This window comes from Macrobrachium rosenbergii, chromosome 9 (assembly GCF_040412425.1).
Source record: "Macrobrachium rosenbergii isolate ZJJX-2024 chromosome 9, ASM4041242v1, whole genome shotgun sequence".
NCBI classification, from domain to species: domain Eukaryota; kingdom Metazoa; phylum Arthropoda; class Malacostraca; order Decapoda; family Palaemonidae; genus Macrobrachium; species Macrobrachium rosenbergii.
In genome coordinates, this window is record NC_089749.1 from 9,128,280 (window position 1) to 9,146,410 (window position 18,131).

General features: G+C 45.5%; 2 protein-coding genes across 2 annotated transcripts in view; both read left to right on the top strand.

Annotated features, from left to right (window-relative positions):
- The window catches only part of LOC136841426 (pyridoxal phosphate homeostasis protein), a 251,700-nt gene that overhangs the window by 74,569 nt on the left and 159,000 nt on the right, over positions 1–18,131 (top strand). The window lies entirely within an intron of this gene.
- On the top strand, positions 9,252–11,012 carry LOC136842164 (golgin subfamily A member 6-like protein 25). The gene has a single exon (XM_067109525.1). It carries the CDS (start codon positions 9,252–9,254, stop codon positions 11,010–11,012), a length of 1,761 nt encoding a protein of 586 aa, XP_066965626.1.

Sequence of the window (18,131 nt, forward strand, 5' to 3'; positions counted from 1 at the left end):
TCCTTTGGAAGGTTGCTTTGAGAGTGCACTAAAAAAATGTCGTTAACACGTGTTGGAAACTTGTCGTATACTTATCACGAACATGTCGGAAACAAGTAAGTGAAAATGTCGTCAACACGTGTCGGAAACTTGTTGCATACTTATCACGAACATGTTGGCAACAAGTCAGTGAAAATGTCGTCAACATGTGTTGGAAACTTGTCGCATATGTGTTGCAAACATGTTGGGAGCAAGTCAGCGACCTTGAGAAGGCATCTTTGGTAAATGACAGATTAATTGTATGAAGCACTGGAGCTTAAAGCTTTTCCCTCTGTAGGGTTGCATCCCTACTACAGTACAAAATGTCGTCAACATATGTCGGCAAATTGTCGCATACTTCTCACGAACATTCTGTAAACAAGTCGACAACCTGGAGCGGAGAATTAATTGTATGATGCACTGGCTAAGATTGTCAATGAGTCGTTGAATTGTTTTCAGCTTGCTTGCGATGTGTATGTGATAAGTTATCGACTTATGTTTATGACATTGTACACTGTAGTATGGACGCACCCTAAGAGACGAAACAAAAATGAGAGAGAGAGAGAGAGAGAGAGAGAGAGAGAGAGAGAGAGAGAAAATGTAGTCCGAAAATTATTAACTAATGGGAGAAAGATTATCTACAGTACAGAAGTTTTATGAAACTGTGACAGTATTAAACACTAGGCTCTTGTTACCTAATAATGCTAATTATTAAATTAACTTTAGCAACTGGTTTTGAAGGCCATCATTTCTTATTAAGATAATCTTAGCATTAAGCAAGAAAGCCCTGTTTGCTGTTAAGATAAGCAACAATATTTTTGCTAGTTAAGATAGTCCTGATTCTCGGTAAGACTCGTTTTTTATAAGGAAAATCTGGGCAATCAGTTAAAAGAATGGTAGAATATATGTAACCAAGTGTACGATCCGAAATATCCAATAAATCAACACGGCGATCCAGTGTATACGATCCAAATTATTCACTTAATACGATAACCGATCTAAGAAGCAGCTTCTGTCATAAAGTTAATCTGCAAGGTTCTCTGGGTTTGTGAATTAGAAGATCCTTGTAATGTAAAATTTTATCCAGGGATCCCCACAGTCTGACTGTTGATCTGAGATGATCCAAGTTGTCTCTGATCCAGTTGGTGATCCGAAAATTCCTTCTAATTCAGTTTAAGAATTAGAAGATTCATTTAACTGAAAAAGTACTTCAGTGAAACGAAACAGTCTGATTTATACTAGGAAGACCCACGTAATCTGATTGCCATTTTAAGAGAATTCTTATTTTATTTATTATCCAGGTCAGTGGTTCTCGACCTTTTTTGGGCCATGCACCCTCTCACCATATGTCAGAATGTCATTCACCCCCCACCCAACCCCCTTTCGAAAATTGTCTGCCTGGAAAGGTGCATTCCAAATCATATGCAACAAAACACTAACACAAACACAGGCTAGCGGAGAGAAAGCCCAGCATGACCTCTCAGGAGTGCACACTACGTTTTGTGTGGTCTTAGAGCCAGTTTGAGCCTGCCAGTCTGTGGTCACAATTACCCCCTGAAACTCTGAAATTCCCCCCTGGTTGAGAACCACTGATCTAGGTGGACTTTTCAGTCTTAATTGATTTTTTAGAAGATCCATGGTCTTGACTTGTAACCTAAAGAGATCAACATAATATATTTAGAAGAATATCTCAGCAGATTAATTTCTGTTGCTAGTAATTATCTGTGGCTTCGATCTATCGCAGAAGTATCTGAATGAAAAGCAATTCACTGAAATGAATTAACTTTAAATCATCATTCAGTATTACTTTCGTTCTTGATGTCATTATCATCATCAATACATTGATCATAAAAAACTGGGGATAATTTCGTCTTTATCATTATTATCAATACATTAATCATTGAAACTGTATCATTATCATGAAAAATGGGGATAATTTCGTTTAGGTATGATTATCATCATCAGTACATTAATCATTAAAACTGGGTATGATTTCGTCTTGTTATCATCATCATCATCAATACAATAATCATAAAAATAGGGATGATTTCGTCTTGGTATCATTACCTTTCTGTATAGGCTTATATAGTTTAAATCCGTGACACTTTACTTCCTGTGTCTTATAAATTTCTTCTATGCACATTGTTAACCAGGTTATGTTAATATAGTCCACAGGAAAAAAAAAAGAGAACAAAGCATTCTAATAGCTCGATAATTTCGCCTTCCACCAGGTCTCTTCAAGAACCTTATTACAACTAAAAATCATGAACATATTTTTTTCTCACTGGAAAAGAAATTAAAAGAACAGCTGTCAGGGTTAAAATTAGGCTTTTTAGAGCATAAGCAAATGGTCAGGAATGATCAATTCAGAAAAGTTAAAAGAGAGAACCATTCAACGGTTTAGTGACAGGTCATTTAAAGCCTTTCCTTGAATGTGCCTTGACCAATATGAAAGTTTTTTTAATATTAATTTTTAATATTAGTTTTTTTAATATTATGCTTCAGTGTTTTCACGTTTCGTTCTGTTTAAATTGTTACTCAGGTTATGTAAATTTCCTTTTGTGTACAGTTTTGTTCAGTATGTGTACATTTTTTTCTATGTACATTGTTACCCCGGTTATGTACTGTACGTGTCTTTCTCTATGCAGTCTTACCAAGGGTATGTACATTTCTCTGTATACACTGTCACCTGTGTTAGGTACATTTATTTCTATGTACATTCTTACCCAGGTTATGTACATTACTTTCAATAGAGTATTACTCAGATTATTTGCATATCTTACTATATACATTGTCACCCAGGCTATGTACATTACTTTCTATAGAGTGCCATTCAGATTATTTACATATCTTTCTATATACATTGTCACCCAGGCTATGTACATTACTTTTTATAGAGTAACTCAGATTATTTACATATATTTCTATATACATTGTCACCCAGGCTATGTACATTACTTTTTATAGAGTAACTCACATTATTTACATATCTTTCTATATACATTGTCATTATTTTTTTATAGTGTTACATTATCTTTTACTATATACATTGTCATTGTCACCCAGGCTATGTACATTACTTTTTATAGAGTAACTCAGTTACCTTTCTATATCATTTGCTATATATTTCTAATTACATAGTCACCACCCAGGCTATGTACATTACTTTTTACAGAGCGTTACCCATATCATTTGCATATATTTCTAATTACATTGTTACCCACGTATGTAATTACTTCTCATAGAGTGTATCTCATCAAAAGGTAATGAAAAATGTCAGTGTGTATGAGGACAAACCAAAACACTCGACAATAAGTGACAGAAAAAAAATACTTCATATAAAATTTGCATTACACGAACATGAAGCTTCTCCCGAAAAGAAGGAACGGTAAAAAGAAAATAAAAAAAGACCCGAAAAGAAGAAGAAAGAGAAAAGAAAATAGAAAAAAGACCCGAAAAGAAGAAATAGTGAAAAGGAAATAGAAAAAAGACCCGAAAATAAGAAATGAAGAAAAGGAAATAGAAAAAAGACCCGAAAATAAGAAATAAAGAAAAGAAAATTGAAAAAAGACCCGGAAAGAAGAAATAGAGAAAAGAAAATAGAAAATAAGACCCGAAAAGAAGAAATAGTGAAAAGGAAATAGAAAAAAAGCCCCGAAAAGAAAAAATGTGAAAAGAAAATAGAAAATAAGACCCGACAAGAAAAAAATAGTGAAAACGAAATAGAAAAAAGTCCCGAAAAGAAAAAAATTGTGAAAAGAAAATAGTAAAAGACCCAAAAAGAAGAAATAATGAAAAGAAAACAGAAAAAGACCCGAAAAGAAGAAATAGTGAAAATAGAAAAAAAGACCCAAAACGAAGAAATAGAGAAAATAGAAAAAGACCCGAAAAGAAGAAATAGAGAAAAGAAAATAGAAAAAAAGACACCTTGCGGGTTCTGGGCAAAAAGAATAAAACACATTCCCGTCTAAAAAAAAAAAAAAAAAAAAAAAATTGAAACTCGCTGCCTAAAGATACAGATTTTTATCGGGACTATCATAAACTCTCTCTCTCTCTCTCTCTCTCTCTCTCTCTCTCTCTGTAAATCTGGGATGAAGGTCTGTACAGTGTGTGACAGAGAGAAAGATTCTTGTTGGGTTTAGGATCAGTTTGAGAATTCAAAAATCATTTTTAATCATATATATATATATATATATATATATATATATATATATATATATATATATATATATATATATATATATATATATATATATATATATATATATATAATGTATGTATTCATATGTATATCTTTATACAGTATACATAATACTTGTACATTGGGCATTTATATACATGTGTGTAGTTTAACTGTGAGCCTATATATAAATATACTTGCAGTATTGCAGACTCTGAACCAAAATAAAGAAAACAATGAGGTATTGCATAAATCTATTCCCGCTCATTCGCACGTATGTCCGTCGAATTCTGGTACATATTGCTAGAGTGGGAGTCGCCACATCCTCATATATAAATATATATATATATATATATATATATATATATATATATATATATATATATATATATATATATATATATATATATATATATATATACATATATATACACACACATACATACATACATACATCAGATCATCAAACCTTCATTGCATTTGACAAACGAAACCGACAAAATACGGCAGGAAACAAAAACATAAACAGAAACAAAAAAAAATTGCCAGATCCACAAAACAAAATAAAAAATTACGAACAAATACGAAAACCAACAGTTTTCCGGGACTCGGTCGGTCGTCTCCACCATCGGAGGACAAACCGCGACACCGAAGAAGGAGACACGTTTACATGCGGCGTTGCGTGCGTCGGATGTGGGCATGGGGCATGGGTATGGGCATAGGCATGGGCAGGGCATCGGCAAGGGGGTAGAGGGTAGGGATAGGAGTCATTGGGAGGGATTTTGACGACGGCGGCGATGCAGTAGGAGACATGTTCGGTGGGTAGGTGGGTATGTGGGCATGGGGCACCCGGACGGACGGGTATGAGGAGGTAGCTGCCATCGCCAGAACACTTCCCACATGTGGCTCTAAGTGAGCGCAGACCCCGTCATTCGGATGCTATTCCGCCGCGCTAATTGCGCTTCGTCGTATAAGGATGGGGGAATTGAGGTTGTGGGGGAAGGGGGTAGGGGTCTAGGAGCAGCAAAGAGGGTGTAGGAGAAAGGGGGAAGGAACCCCCTTCTGTTCTCCCTCCAAATCTATTTACTTACGGAATGTTGGAATGTTCTTTAAAGTTTTGAATATCCTCACTCGTCTGACTGTTCTTCAGAAGGTGGATGTTTTGTAATATTCGTCTCTGGAAATGCCCAAATGCCCACGTGACCTGACCTACCAGATGCCCTTCTCCTCTTCTGTTCTTCCTTTGAATCTGTTCGCTTCTGAAATGTTCTTCAGTGGTTTGCTTTATATTCCCACTCGTTTGACTCTTCATCAGGAGGCAAATGTCCCTCAGTAATCTTCTCTGGAAATGCCCAAATGCCCACGTGACCTGACCTTCCAGAAGCCCCCGTCATCATCATCATCATCATCATCATCACCGGCGTTTCCTAATTTCCAGAAGCCTTAATGCTCAATCCGGTTCCACGCCTCCGAATCCCAGGAACTCAATGTCCCCGGGAAGGCCCGGAGAGAGAGGGAGGTAGTCACTCCTCCTCCTCCTCCTCCTCCTCCTCCTCCTCTCCCCTCCTCCTCCTCCTCCTCCTCCTCCTCCTCCTCCTCCTCCCGGAGGGGATTGTCGTGGGACGTAGGTGGTGACATCCCAGCCTTAATTTGCTTCTATGTTGAAATGTCCTTCCTGTCGGGTCCCGAAGGAGAAAATCAAGAGCCATCAGTCCATAATCAAAAGAGCCAAAAGGTCTCTTAAAATCAAAAATTCAAAGGGTCTCTCTCTCTCTCTCTCTCTCTCTCTCTCTCTCTCTCTCTCTCTCTCTCTCTCTCTCTCTCTCAGTGTTTTAGTAGGGTCTTCATATGGTGAAGAAAACAATGCTCATGCAAACCTTTTTTCCCACATCTTTTTATTCTTCGTTCTCGATAATGCAATATATGGCTGTCAGAAGTGATGAGAGAATTCTCTCTCTCTCTCTCTCTCTCTCTCTCTCTCTCTCTCTCTCTCTCTCTCTCTATTTTAGGCCCTTCATATTTGGCGAACTCCAAAAACAAGCCAGCTGTTGAGTTTTATTTTGTACATTGCATAATTGCATTCTGCAAACCTTTTTCCACCTCTCTCTCTCTCTCTCTCTCTCTCTCTCTCTCTCTCTCTCTCTCTCTCTCTCTCTCTCTCTCTCTCTCTCATTGCAGTTATGGAGATTTGATAAAAGTATGTGGAGATTTTACTTTATTTCAATACGTAATTAGATATGCTAATAGCCTGAGATATTAGCTGCCAAATTTCACATCGTGGGCCAACAGGCAATTCACACACACGACAGCAGATACACACACACACACATACATACATACATACATACATACATACATACATACATACATACATACACTTAAATATATAATATATATACATATATATATATATATATATATATATATATATATATATATATATATATATATATATATATATATATATATATATATATATATAAACAGGTCATATAGCTGTAAGCTTCATAGTAGCTATGAAGAGGCATCCGGGAAAAGGCAGCACGTATATAAAAACAACAGTTTATCTTGCTGGCGGCGTTTCGCAATATCTCATCGCATCTTCAAGGCTGTAATTTACAAAAATATAACTTAATATCTTACAAAGAAAACACAAAATAAAATAACAATTTAAAAATCACTATGAAGACGGACATGACCCACGTAAACTGAGTGAAAAGAGAAACTAAAACACCTAAAAAAGAAAGAGGGGTAAGTAAGAGTTGAGTTACAGACCAAAATATAAACAAACGACTTGTTATGCTCTGAACAGCTGTGTGGAGGCTGTCTGAGTGTTTAACGAGGGGATGGTAGTTTTGATCATGATGGACTCTAAAGTGGTAAGTTCCCTCTCGTCTTTCGTGGAAGATATGATTTTAAAATCTGTAAAATTGATGTTGGTTTTGCAGTGCAGCGCTTGATTACATATGTCGGAGGCTTCTTGTCTGGGCAGTTCTGAAACTGACGCTCTGGTGACAGCGGATTCGGACCTGTAGCAACCGCTTTGTGCATCCAACGTAAGCTCCCCGTTCGCACTTGGGACATATGTATTTATATACGATGTTGGATGACAAAAGCGGGGCCAGTCTGTCCTTATATCTGAAAAAAAAGAACCTATTGTTAGAGGGTTTTTTGGAATAAGTTTGAAATTAACTCCTGGCTCTGTTTTCAGATACAAGGACATAGGTTTTCATAGCATAATAAGTCGTTTGTTTAGATTTTGGTCTGTACCTCAACTTTTACTTATCCTCTCTCTCTTTTTTAAATGTTCTAGTTTCTCTTTTAACTCAGTTTAGGTGGGTCATGTCCGTCTTCATAGTGATTTTTAAATTATTTTATTTTGTGTCTTTTTTACAAGATATTAAGTTATATTTTTGTAAATTACAGCCTTGAAGATGCAATGAGATATTGCGAAACGCCGTCAGCAAAATAAACTGTTGTTTTTATGTACGTGCTGCCTTTTCCTGGATGCACCTTTGACACACACACACACACACACACACACACACACACACACATATATATATATATATATATATATATATATATATATATATATATATATATATATATATATATATATATATATATATATATATATATATATATATATATATATATATATATATATATATATGAGCATTGAGCTACAAACGTCCTTCAGTATCAATTCGCTCTGCCTCGGAAATAATATATTTTCATATATATTTACCCGAAGAAATATTTAGTTGATAATAAGTTCGTCGTCTCGTGGGCTCGAACCACCGAAGACAAGAACTACACGCGTGGTTAAATTCGCGTCACTGTAGTCCTGAGTTCTTGTCTTCGGTGGGTCGAGCCCACGAGACGACGAACTTATTATCAACTGAAAAATTCCCCTTCGGGTAACATATATGAAAATACATTATTTCCGAGGCATAGCGAATTGGATGTTAAAGGACGTCTGTAGCTGAATGCTTGTATATGAATCACGGTGATGTGATAAAAAAAATTCATATATAAGTATATATATATATATATATATATAATATTTATATTTATATATATCCTTGAAACTTATCAGCTGAAACTGCAAATGAGCATGTGTGAGTGCAATTGCGTGCGTTCATAGATATGTCCAGGTATTTACTGTAGATCATTCTGATCAGAACGTGTGTGTGTGTGTGTGTATGTGTGTATGTGTGTATGTGTGTGTGTGCGTGCACCGTACTTGTGGGAACAGAAATAGAAAAGACAACTATAATGGAAAGATCAGCGGCTAAAAGTCAATGGGAGAAGGGAAAATGGATAAACAAATTAGAAAAAAAGAAATGTAAAGCGTGAAAGACTCTTGTCTTCATAAAAACGTGGAAATTCCTTTAATATCAAAACTGACGCTGTTTTCTCTGCGTCAAATTGGTCTCGAGGATCGTGCTTCGTCCTGGAGTTAGCTGGCGAGAATCATGGAATCTCCTTCACTCCTTTGAGGAGATTCTCTTTTGTTGGGGGGAGCTGTCGAAGACCCACCGAGTCGATTTCTTAATTTTATTTCAAAGCAAGAACGCCCTTTAGGAGAACGGAGCCGAGTTCGTCGTATTTCAGGACTCAAAGATTTGGCTGGGCCTAGGAGACAGTCGGTACTTTGAGGAAAAGGATAGAGTTCCCGGAGCCTTACGCCCTTGAGATCCGTTGAAGGCACCTTCAGGAGTCGATACTTTGAGGAAAAGGATAGAGTTCCCGGAGCCTTACGCCCTTGAGATCCGTTGAAGGCACCTTCAGGAGTCGATACTTTGAGGAAAAGGATAGATTTCCCGGAGCCTTACGCCCTTGAGACCCGTGGGAGACACGTTCGGGAATTCCTGAAGACCCACAGAGTCGATTTTCCAGTGTTTTTTCATAGGGAGAACGACCTTAAGAAAACGGAGCCGAGTTCTGAAGAAGACTCGAAGAGCCGGAGAGCTAGCTGGACCGTTCCGGCGGCATATTTCGATTCTAGGGTAAGCGTCAGGTGACTTGAATGGTACACAGCATATAAATGGCTATTAATATGAAATTAGTGAAGAACATGTTTTGTGCAGTGACTTCTATTGCTATGGCTCTCTTCTTTGCGGGCTTTTTGTTGCAGTCCGATGGATCTCCCAATGCAAATGCGTTGTCAGCAGGACTTGTGGCGCATGCTTTAGGAGAGATTGTATTCTGTTATAAGAATGTCAAGGCAAAAACCCAGTGGGACTTGACACAACACTTGGCAGAGGAAAAGGACCGTCTTGAGGAACAGGCTGAAATGTTGAGTGGAAACCTAGAGATGGAAGAAGAAACCGGAAAGGAGAATGCAGCGGTAACCAAAGAAGAGGACGTTCATGTGAATGTGGAAACAGAAAAAAGTCCTCTACAGTTGGAAAATCGTCTCCTGAAGGATAAACTGCTCAAGGAGAAGAAAATCAATTCATATTTGCGTCAGGAACTTTGTTGTTGTCACATGGAGCTAAGGTCTGCTGAAGACCTCGCTTTCCGTCAGAGGGAGAAGATACACGACCTACAAGAGAACTGCGAACTGATGAGGCAGTGTGAAATGAGCGACCAGAAGCATTTGGAGGAAACAAAGGAGATTGTCCTCACGCTACGAAGGAAGTTTATGGACAAGGAATTGCAAGAGGATGAATGGAAGACGATGTTAGCCGCGGCAGACGCTCGGGCTAGAGCAGACAAAGAGGAAATGTGCTATCTCGAGGGCAAGATTGAAGAACACGAGAACAGAGAGATAGAAGAAGTTCATGTCAGACTGAAGATGGAAGAGAAGATTCGTCATCTGGCAAGAGAAAACAGCATTTTGCATGACAGAGCTGACAGGTGTGAAAGTCTACAAACTAAAATTTATGAAGCTGACAGACAAATATCCATTCTAAATGAAGAAGTGAACTCTCAGCAGATGAAGCTGTCTGCTGCCAAAGAATATACAGCTTACCTTGAAGAGGAACTTGAAAATAAGAGGAAGGTGATAAGCAATCTTTTGACTGTCCAAATGCAAGAATTAGAGGATGTCCAAAGCTACCAGAAGAAGAGTAAGGCAATTACAAAAGAGATTGTGATTGGGGCGATGACCAGACTGACCAATAAAGTTCAGCAAAAGGACCTTCAGTTAGCGTCTCTGCAGAAAAGAATCAATGAAGACAAAGTCCAGCACGCAAAACTGATTGATAACGTACAGAAGGAGAAAATGTTGGTGGAATCGACGCTCGGGGAAGAAATAAAAAAACTTAAGAAAGAAAAAAGTGAACTCATCGACAGCCTTGAAAGACTAAAGGAGAAAAATGAGAAGAAATCCTGGTCGACGTGTGGAACGGAGGGTGAAATATTAAAGAGGGAAGACCAGGACACAGAACAGGTGAGAGAAGATAATGGGACAGAAGAAACTGGAAAATTACTGAAAGAAATTGCAGAGTCCGAAAAGAGGGAAGAGAGCCTTGAGGAACACAAAAATGAAACCGAAAATCTGGTCTCCCATGCAGAAAGAATGGGTGGTAAGACTGGGACGAAGAGAAACACAGAGACATGCAGCTGGATGGACTCTCTGAAATTAGAGGATGAGAATGGAGTCACAGATATTATTGACAAAATAGCAGGAAGATACTGGATATTGAAGGAAAAATTGAAAGAGGACGAGGAGTATGTAGAAAACTTTGAAAAGGAGTGGAACAGAAAGAAAAACAGAGCTGAATTAAAGAGTGAGAAACTCTCTGGCAGAAGTGGTGAACACCCAATTCACACAACTCCTGATGCGGGCTCCTGTAAATAGAGACACCATATAGGACATGACTGATCACTTGAGCTTAAAGAAATACTTGAAAGGCGATGCAAGCAGTTTGGATGGGGACAAAGGTTTCAAAGGAAATGCTTGCCGCCAGGAGGAAGGCCTCGAGGAAGAAAGACTGCTTGGCAAGGAGTTCTCTAGGGGGTCCTTGGGGGAGGCACCGGGGTGAGTGTTCGGCCCAGTGTGTGGTGGGCACATTGGGTTGACTGCTCAGCCCTGAGTTCCCCCTTAGGTGTTCCTTGAGGAATGGGGGAGGCACCAGGGTGAGTGTTTAGCCCAGTGTGTGGTGGGCACACTGGGTTGACTGCTCAGCCCTGAGTTCTCCCTTAGGTGCTCCTTGGGGAATGGGGAGGCACCAGGGTGAGTGTTTGACTCAGTGTGTGGTGGGCACACTGGGTTGACTGCTCAGCCCCGAGTTCCTCCTTAGGAGCTCCTTGTGGAAGAACTGGGGCAATTGGCCCAGCGTGTGGTGGGCACACTGGGCCAACTGCTAAGCCCCAAGTTCCCCCTTAGGTGTTCCTTGGGGAATGGGAGGCACCAGGGTGAGTGTTTGGCCCAGTGTGTGGTGGGCACACTGGGTTGAGTGCTCAGCCCTGAGTTCCTCCTTAGGTGCTCCTTGGGGAAGAATTGGGGCGACCGGCCCAGCGTGTGGTGGGCACATTGGGTCGACTGTTCATCCTTGAGTCCCCCCTAATGTGTTCCTTGGGGAATGGGGGAGGCACCAGGGTGAGTGTTTGGCCCAGTGTGTGGTGGGCACGTTGGGTCAATTGCTCATCCTGAGTCCCCTAATGTGTTCCTTGGGGAATGGGGAGGCACCAGGGTGAGTGTTTGGCCCAGTGTGTGATGGGCACGTTGGGTCAACTGCTCATCCCTGAGTCCCCCCTAATGTGTTCCTTGGGGAATGGGGGAGGCACCAGGGTGAGTGTTTGGCCCAGTGTGTGGTGGGCACGTTGGGTCAATTGCTCATCCTTGAGTCCCCCCTAATGTGTTCCTTGGGGAATGGGGGAGGCACCAGGGTGAGTGTTTGGCCCAGTGTGTGATGGGCACGTTGGGTCAACTGCTCATCCCTGAGTCCCCCCTAATGTGTTCTTTGGGGAATGGGGGAGGCACCAGGGTGAGTGTTTGACCCAGTGTGTGGTGGGCACGTTGGGTCGACTGCTCATCCCTGAGTTCCCCCTAATGTGTTCCTTGGGGAATGGGGAGGCTTCAGGATGAGTGTTTGGCCCAGTGTGTGGTGGGCACGTTGGGTCAATTGCTCATCCTTGAGTCCCCCCTAATGTGTTCCTTGGGGAATGGGGGAGGCACCAGGGTGAGTGTTTGGCCCAGTGTGTGGTGGGCACGTTGGGTCGACTGCTCATCCCTGAGTCCCCCCTAATGTGTTCCTTGGGGAATGGGGGAGGCACCAGGGTGAGTGTTTGGCCCAGTGTGTGATGGGCACGTTGGGTCAATTGCTCATCCTTGAGTCCCCCCTAATGTGTTCCTTGGGGAATAGGGGAGGCACCAGGGTGAGTGTTTGGCCCAGTGTGTGGTGGGCACTTTGGGTCGACTGCTCATCCCTGAGTCCCCCCTAATGTGTTCCTTGGGGAATGGGGGAGGCACCAGGGTGAGTGTTTGGCCCAGTGTGTGGTGGGCACGTTGGGTCAATTGCTCATCCTTGAGTCCCCCCTAATGTGTTCCTTGGGGAATGGGGGAGGCACCAGGGTGAGTGTTTGGCCCAGTGTGTGATGGGCACATTGGGTCGACTGCTCATCCCTGAGTCCCCCCTAATGTGTTCCTTGGGGAATGGGGAGGCTTCAGGATGAGTGTTTGGCCCAGTGTGTGGTGGGCACGTTGGGTCGACTGCTCATCCCTGAGTTCCCCCTAATGTGTTCCTTGGCGAATGGGGAGGCTTCATGATGAGTGTTTGGCCCAGTGTGTGGTGGGCACGTTGGGTCAATTACTCATCCTTGAGTCCCCCCTAATGTGTTCCTTGGGGAATGGGGAGGCTTCAGGATGAGTGTTTGGCCCAGTGTGTGGTGGGCACGTTGGGTCAATTGCTCATCCTTGAGTCCCCCCTAATGTGTTCCTTGGGGAATGGGGGAGGCTTCAGGATGAGTGTTTGGCCCAGTGTGTGGTGGGCACATTGGGTCGACTGCTCATCCCTGAGTTCCCCCTAATGTGTTCCTTGGGGAATGGGGAGGCTTCAGGATGAGTGTTTGGCCCAGTGTGTGATGGGCACATTGGGTCAATTGCTCATCCTTGAGTCCCCCTTAATGTGTTCCTTGGGGAATGGGGAGGCTTCAGGATGAGTGTTTGGCCCAGTGTGTGGTGGGCACGTTGGGTCATTTGCTCATCCTTGAGTCCCCCCTAATGTTTTCCTTGGGGAATGGGGGAGGCACCAGGGTGAGTGTTTGGCCCAGTGAGTGATGGGCACGTTGGGTCAATTGCTCATCCTTGAGTCCCCCCTAATGTGTTCCTTGGGGAATGGGGGAGGTACCAGGGTGAGTGTTTGGCCCAGTGTGTGATGGGCACGTTGGGTCAATTGCTCATCCTTGAGTCCCCCCTAATGTGTTCCTTGGGGAAGGGGGGAGGCACCAGGGTGAGTGTTTGGCCCAGTGTGTGGTGGGCACGTTGGGTCGACTGCTCATCCCTGAGTCCCCCCTAATGTGTTCCTTAGGGAATGGGGAGGCTTCAGGATGAGTGTTTGGCCCAGTGTGTGGTGGGCACGTTGGGTCGACTGCTCATCCCTGAGTTCCCCCTAATGTGTTCCTTGGGGAATGGGGAGGCTTCAGGATGAGTGTTTGGCCCAGTGTGTGGTGGGGACGTTGGGTCAATTGCTCATCCTTGAGTCCCCCCTAATGTGTTCCTTGGGGAATGGGGAGGCTTCAGGATGAGTGTTTGGCCCAGTGTGTGGTGGGCACGTTGGGTCAATTGCTCATCCTTGAGTCCCCTAATGTGTTCCTTGGGAATGGGGAGGCACCAGGGTGAGTGTTTGGCCCAGTGTGTGGTGGGCACATTGGGTCGACTGCTCATCCCTGAGTCCCCCCTAATGTGTTCCTTGGGGAATGGGGGAGGTACCAGGGTGAGTGTTTGGCCCAGTGTGTGATGGGCACGTTGGGTCAATTGCTCATCCTTGAGTCCCCCTAATGTGTTCCTTGGGAATGGGGAGGTACCAGGTGAGTGTTTGGCCCAGTGTGTGATGGGCACGTTGGGTCAATTGCTCATCCTTGAGTCCCCCCTAATGTGTTCCTTGGGGAATGGTGGAGGTACCAGGGTGAGTGTTTGGCCCAGTGTGTGATGGGCACGTTGGGTCAATTGCTCATCCCTGAGTCCCCCCTAATGTGTTCCTTGGGGAATGGGGGAGGCACCAGGGTGAGTGTTTGGCCCAGTGTGTGGTGGGCACGTTGGGTCGACTGCTCATCCCTGAGTCCCCCCTAATGTGTTCCTTGGGGAATGGGGAGGCTTCAGGATGAGTGTTTGGCCCAGTGTGTGGTGGGCACGTTAGGTCGACTGCTCATCCCTGAGTTCCCCCTAATGTGTTCCTTGGGGAATGGGGAGGCTTCAGGATGAGTGTTTGGCCCAGTGTGTGGTGGGCACGTTGGGTCAATTGCTCATCCTTGATTCCCCCCTAATGTGTTCCTTGGGGAATGGGGAGGCTTCAGGATGAGTGTTTGGCCCAGTGTGTGGTGGGCACGTTGGGTCAATTGCTCATCCTTGAGTCCCCCCTAATGTGTTCCTTGGGAATGGGGAGGCACCAGGGTGAGTGTTTGGCCCAGTGTGTGGTGGGCACGTTGGGTCGACTGCTCATCCCTGAGTCCCCCCTAATGTGTTCCTTGGGGAATGGGGGAGGTACCAGGGTGAGTGTTTGGCCCAGTGTGTGATGGGCACGTTGGGTCAATTACTCATCCTTGAGTCCCCCCTAATGTGTTCCTTGGGGAATGGGGGAGGTACCAGGGTGAGTGTTTGGCCCAGTGTGTGATGGGCACGTTGGGTCAATTGCTCATCCTTGAGTCCCCCCTAATGTTTTCCTTGGGGAATGGGGGAGGCACCAGGGTGAGTGTTTGGCCCAGTGTGTGATGGGCACGTTGGGTCAATTGCTCATCCTTGAGTGCCCCCTAATGTGTTCCTTGGGGAATGGGGGAGGCACCAGGGTGAGTGTTTGGCCCAGTGTGTGGTGGGCACGTTGGGTCGACTGCTCATCCCTGAGTCCCCTAATGTGTTCCTTGGGGAATGGGAGGCTTCAGGATGAGTGTTTGGCCCAGTGTGTGGTGGGCACGTTGGGTCGACTGCTCATCCCTGAGTTCCCTAATGTGTTCCTTGGGGAATGGGAGGCTTCAGGATGAGTGTTTGGCCCAGTGTGTGGTGGGCACGTTGGGTCAATTGCTCATCCTTGAGTCCCCCCTAATGTGTTCCTTGGGGAATGGGGGAGGCACCAGGGTGAGTGTTTGGCCCAGTGTGTGGTGGGCACGTTGGGTCAATTGCTCATCCTTGAGTGCCCCCTAATGTGTTCCTTGGGGAATGGGGGAGGCACCAGGGTGAGTGTTTGGCCCAGTGTGTGGTGGGCACGTTGGGTCGACTGCTCATCCCTGAGTCCCCCCTAATGTGTTCCTTGGGGGAATGGGGGAGGTACCAGGGTGAGTGTTTGGCCCAGTGTGTGGTGGGCACGTTGGGTCAATTGCTCATCCTTGAGTCCCCCTTAATGTGTTCCTTGGGGAATGGGGGAGGTACCAGGGTGAGTGTTTGGCCCAGTGTGTGATGGGCACGTTGGGTCAATTGCTCATCCTTGAGTCCCCCCTAATGTGTTCCTTGGGGAATGGGGGAGGTACCAGGGTGAGTGTTTGGCCGTGTGTGATGGGCACGTTGGGTCAATTGCTCATCCTTGAGTCCCCCCTAATGTGTTCCTTGGGGAATGGGGGAGGCACCAGGGTGAGTGTTTGGCCCAGTGTGTGGTGGGCACGTTGGGTCGACTGCTCATCCCTGAGTCCCCCCTAATGTGTTCCTTAGGGAATGGGGAGGCTTCAGGATGAGTGTTTGGCTCAGTGTGTGGTGGGCACGTTGGGTCGACTGCTCATCCCTGAGTTCCCCCTAATGTGTTCCTTGGGGAATGGGGAGGCTTCAGAATGAGTGTTTGGCCCAGTGTGTGATGGGCACGTTGGGTCAATTGCTCATCCTTGAGTCCCCCCTAATGTGTTCCTTGTGGAATGGGGAGGCACCAGGGTGAGTGTTTGGCCCAGTGTGTGGTGGGCACGTTGGGTCGACTGCTCATCCTGAGTCCCCTAATGTGTTCCTTGGGAATGGGGAGGCACCAGGGTGAGTGTTTGGCCCAGTGTGTGATGGGCACGTTGGGTCAATTGCTCATCCTGAGTCCCCCCTAATGTGTTCCTTGGGGAATGGGGGAGGCACCAGGGTGAGTGTTTGGCCCAGTGTGTGAATGGCACGTTGGGTCAATTGCTCATCCTTGAGTCCCCCCTAATGTGTTCCTTGGGGAATGGGGGAGGCACCAGGGTGAGTGTTTGGCCCAGTGTGTGATGGGCACGTTGGGTCAATTGCTCATCCTTGAGTCCCCCCTAATGTGTTCCTTGGGGAATGGGGGAGGCACCAGGGTGAGTGTTTGGCCCAGTGTGTGATGGGCACTTTGGGTCAATTGCTCATCCTTGAGTCCCCCCTAATGTGTTTCTTGGGGAATGGGGGAGGCACCAGGGTGAGTGTTTGGCCCAGTGTGTGATGGGCACGTTGGGTCAATTACTCATCCTTGAGTCCCCCCTAATGTGTTCCTTGGGGAATGGGGGAGGCACCAGGGTGAGTGTTTGGCCCAGTGTGTGATGGGCACGTTGGGTCAATTGCTCATCCTTGAGTCCCCCCTAATGTGTTCCTTGGGGAATGGGGGAGGCACCTGGGTGAGTGTTTGGCCCAGTGTGTGATGGGCATGTTGGGTCAACTACTCATCCCTGAGTCCCCCCTAATGTGTTCCTTGGGGAATGGGGAAGGCATCAGGGTGAGTGTTCGGCTCAGGGTGTGGTGGGTACGTTGGGTTGACTGCTAAGCCATGAGTTCCCCTTAAGGTGTTCTTTGGCCCAGCATTTGGTGGGCACATTGGGTTGACTGCTCAGCCCTGAGTTCCCCCTTAGGTGTTCCTCGGGGAATGGGGGAGGCACCAGGGTGAGTGTTTGGCCCAGTGTGTGGTGGGCACGTTGGGTTGACTGCTCAGCCCTGAGTTCCCCTTAAGGTGTTCTTTGGCCCAGCGTTTGGTGGGCACATTGGGTTGACTGCTCAGCCCTGAGTTCTCCCTTAGGTGTTCCTTGGGGAAGGGGGGAGGCACCAGGGTGAGTGTTTGGCCCAGTGTGTGGTGGGCACGTTGGGTCGACTGCTCATCCTTGAGTTCCCCCTAATGTGTTCCTTGGGGAATGGGGAGGCATCAGGATGAGTGTTTGGCCCAGTGTGTGGTGGGCATGTTGGGTCAACTGCTCATCCTTGAGTTCCCCGTAAGGTGTTCCTTGGGGAATGGGGAAGGCATCAGGGTGAGTGTTTGGCCCAGTGTGTGGTGGGCACGTTGGGTTGACTGCTCATCCCTGAGTTCCCCCTTAGGTGTTCCTTGGGGAGACACTCGGGTGAATGCTCAGCCCAGCGTGTGGTGGGCACGTTGGACCTGATGTGTTCCTTGGGGAATGGGGAAAGCACGAGGGTGAGTGTTCGCCTCAGCGTGTGGTGGTGGGCACATTGGGTCGACTGCTCAGCCCTGAGTTCCCCCTAAGGTGCTCCTTGGGGAATGGGAGAGGCATCAGGGTGAGTGTTCAGCTCAGGGTGTGGTGGGCACGTTGGGTTGACTGCTCAGCCCTGAGTTCCCCCTTAGGTGTTCCTTGGGAAATGGGGGAGGCACCAGGGTGAGCGTTTGGCCCAGCATGTGGTGGGCATGTTGGGTTGACTGCTCAGCCCTGAGTTCCCCTTAAGGTGTTCTTCGGCCCAGCATGTGGTGGGCACATTGGGTTGACTGCTCAGCCCTCAGTTCCCCCTTAGGTGTTCCTTGGGGAATGGGGAAGGCATCAGGGTGAGTGTTTGGCCCAGTGTGTGGTGGGCACGTTGGGTTGACTGCTCATCCCTGAGTTCCCCCTTAGGTGTTCCTTGGGG

Excerpts from the sequence above, each read along its gene's own strand:
- LOC136842164 (XM_067109525.1), top strand. The coding sequence starts at position 9,252 with ATGGCTATTAATATGAAATTAGTGAAGAACATGTTTTGTGCAGTGACT.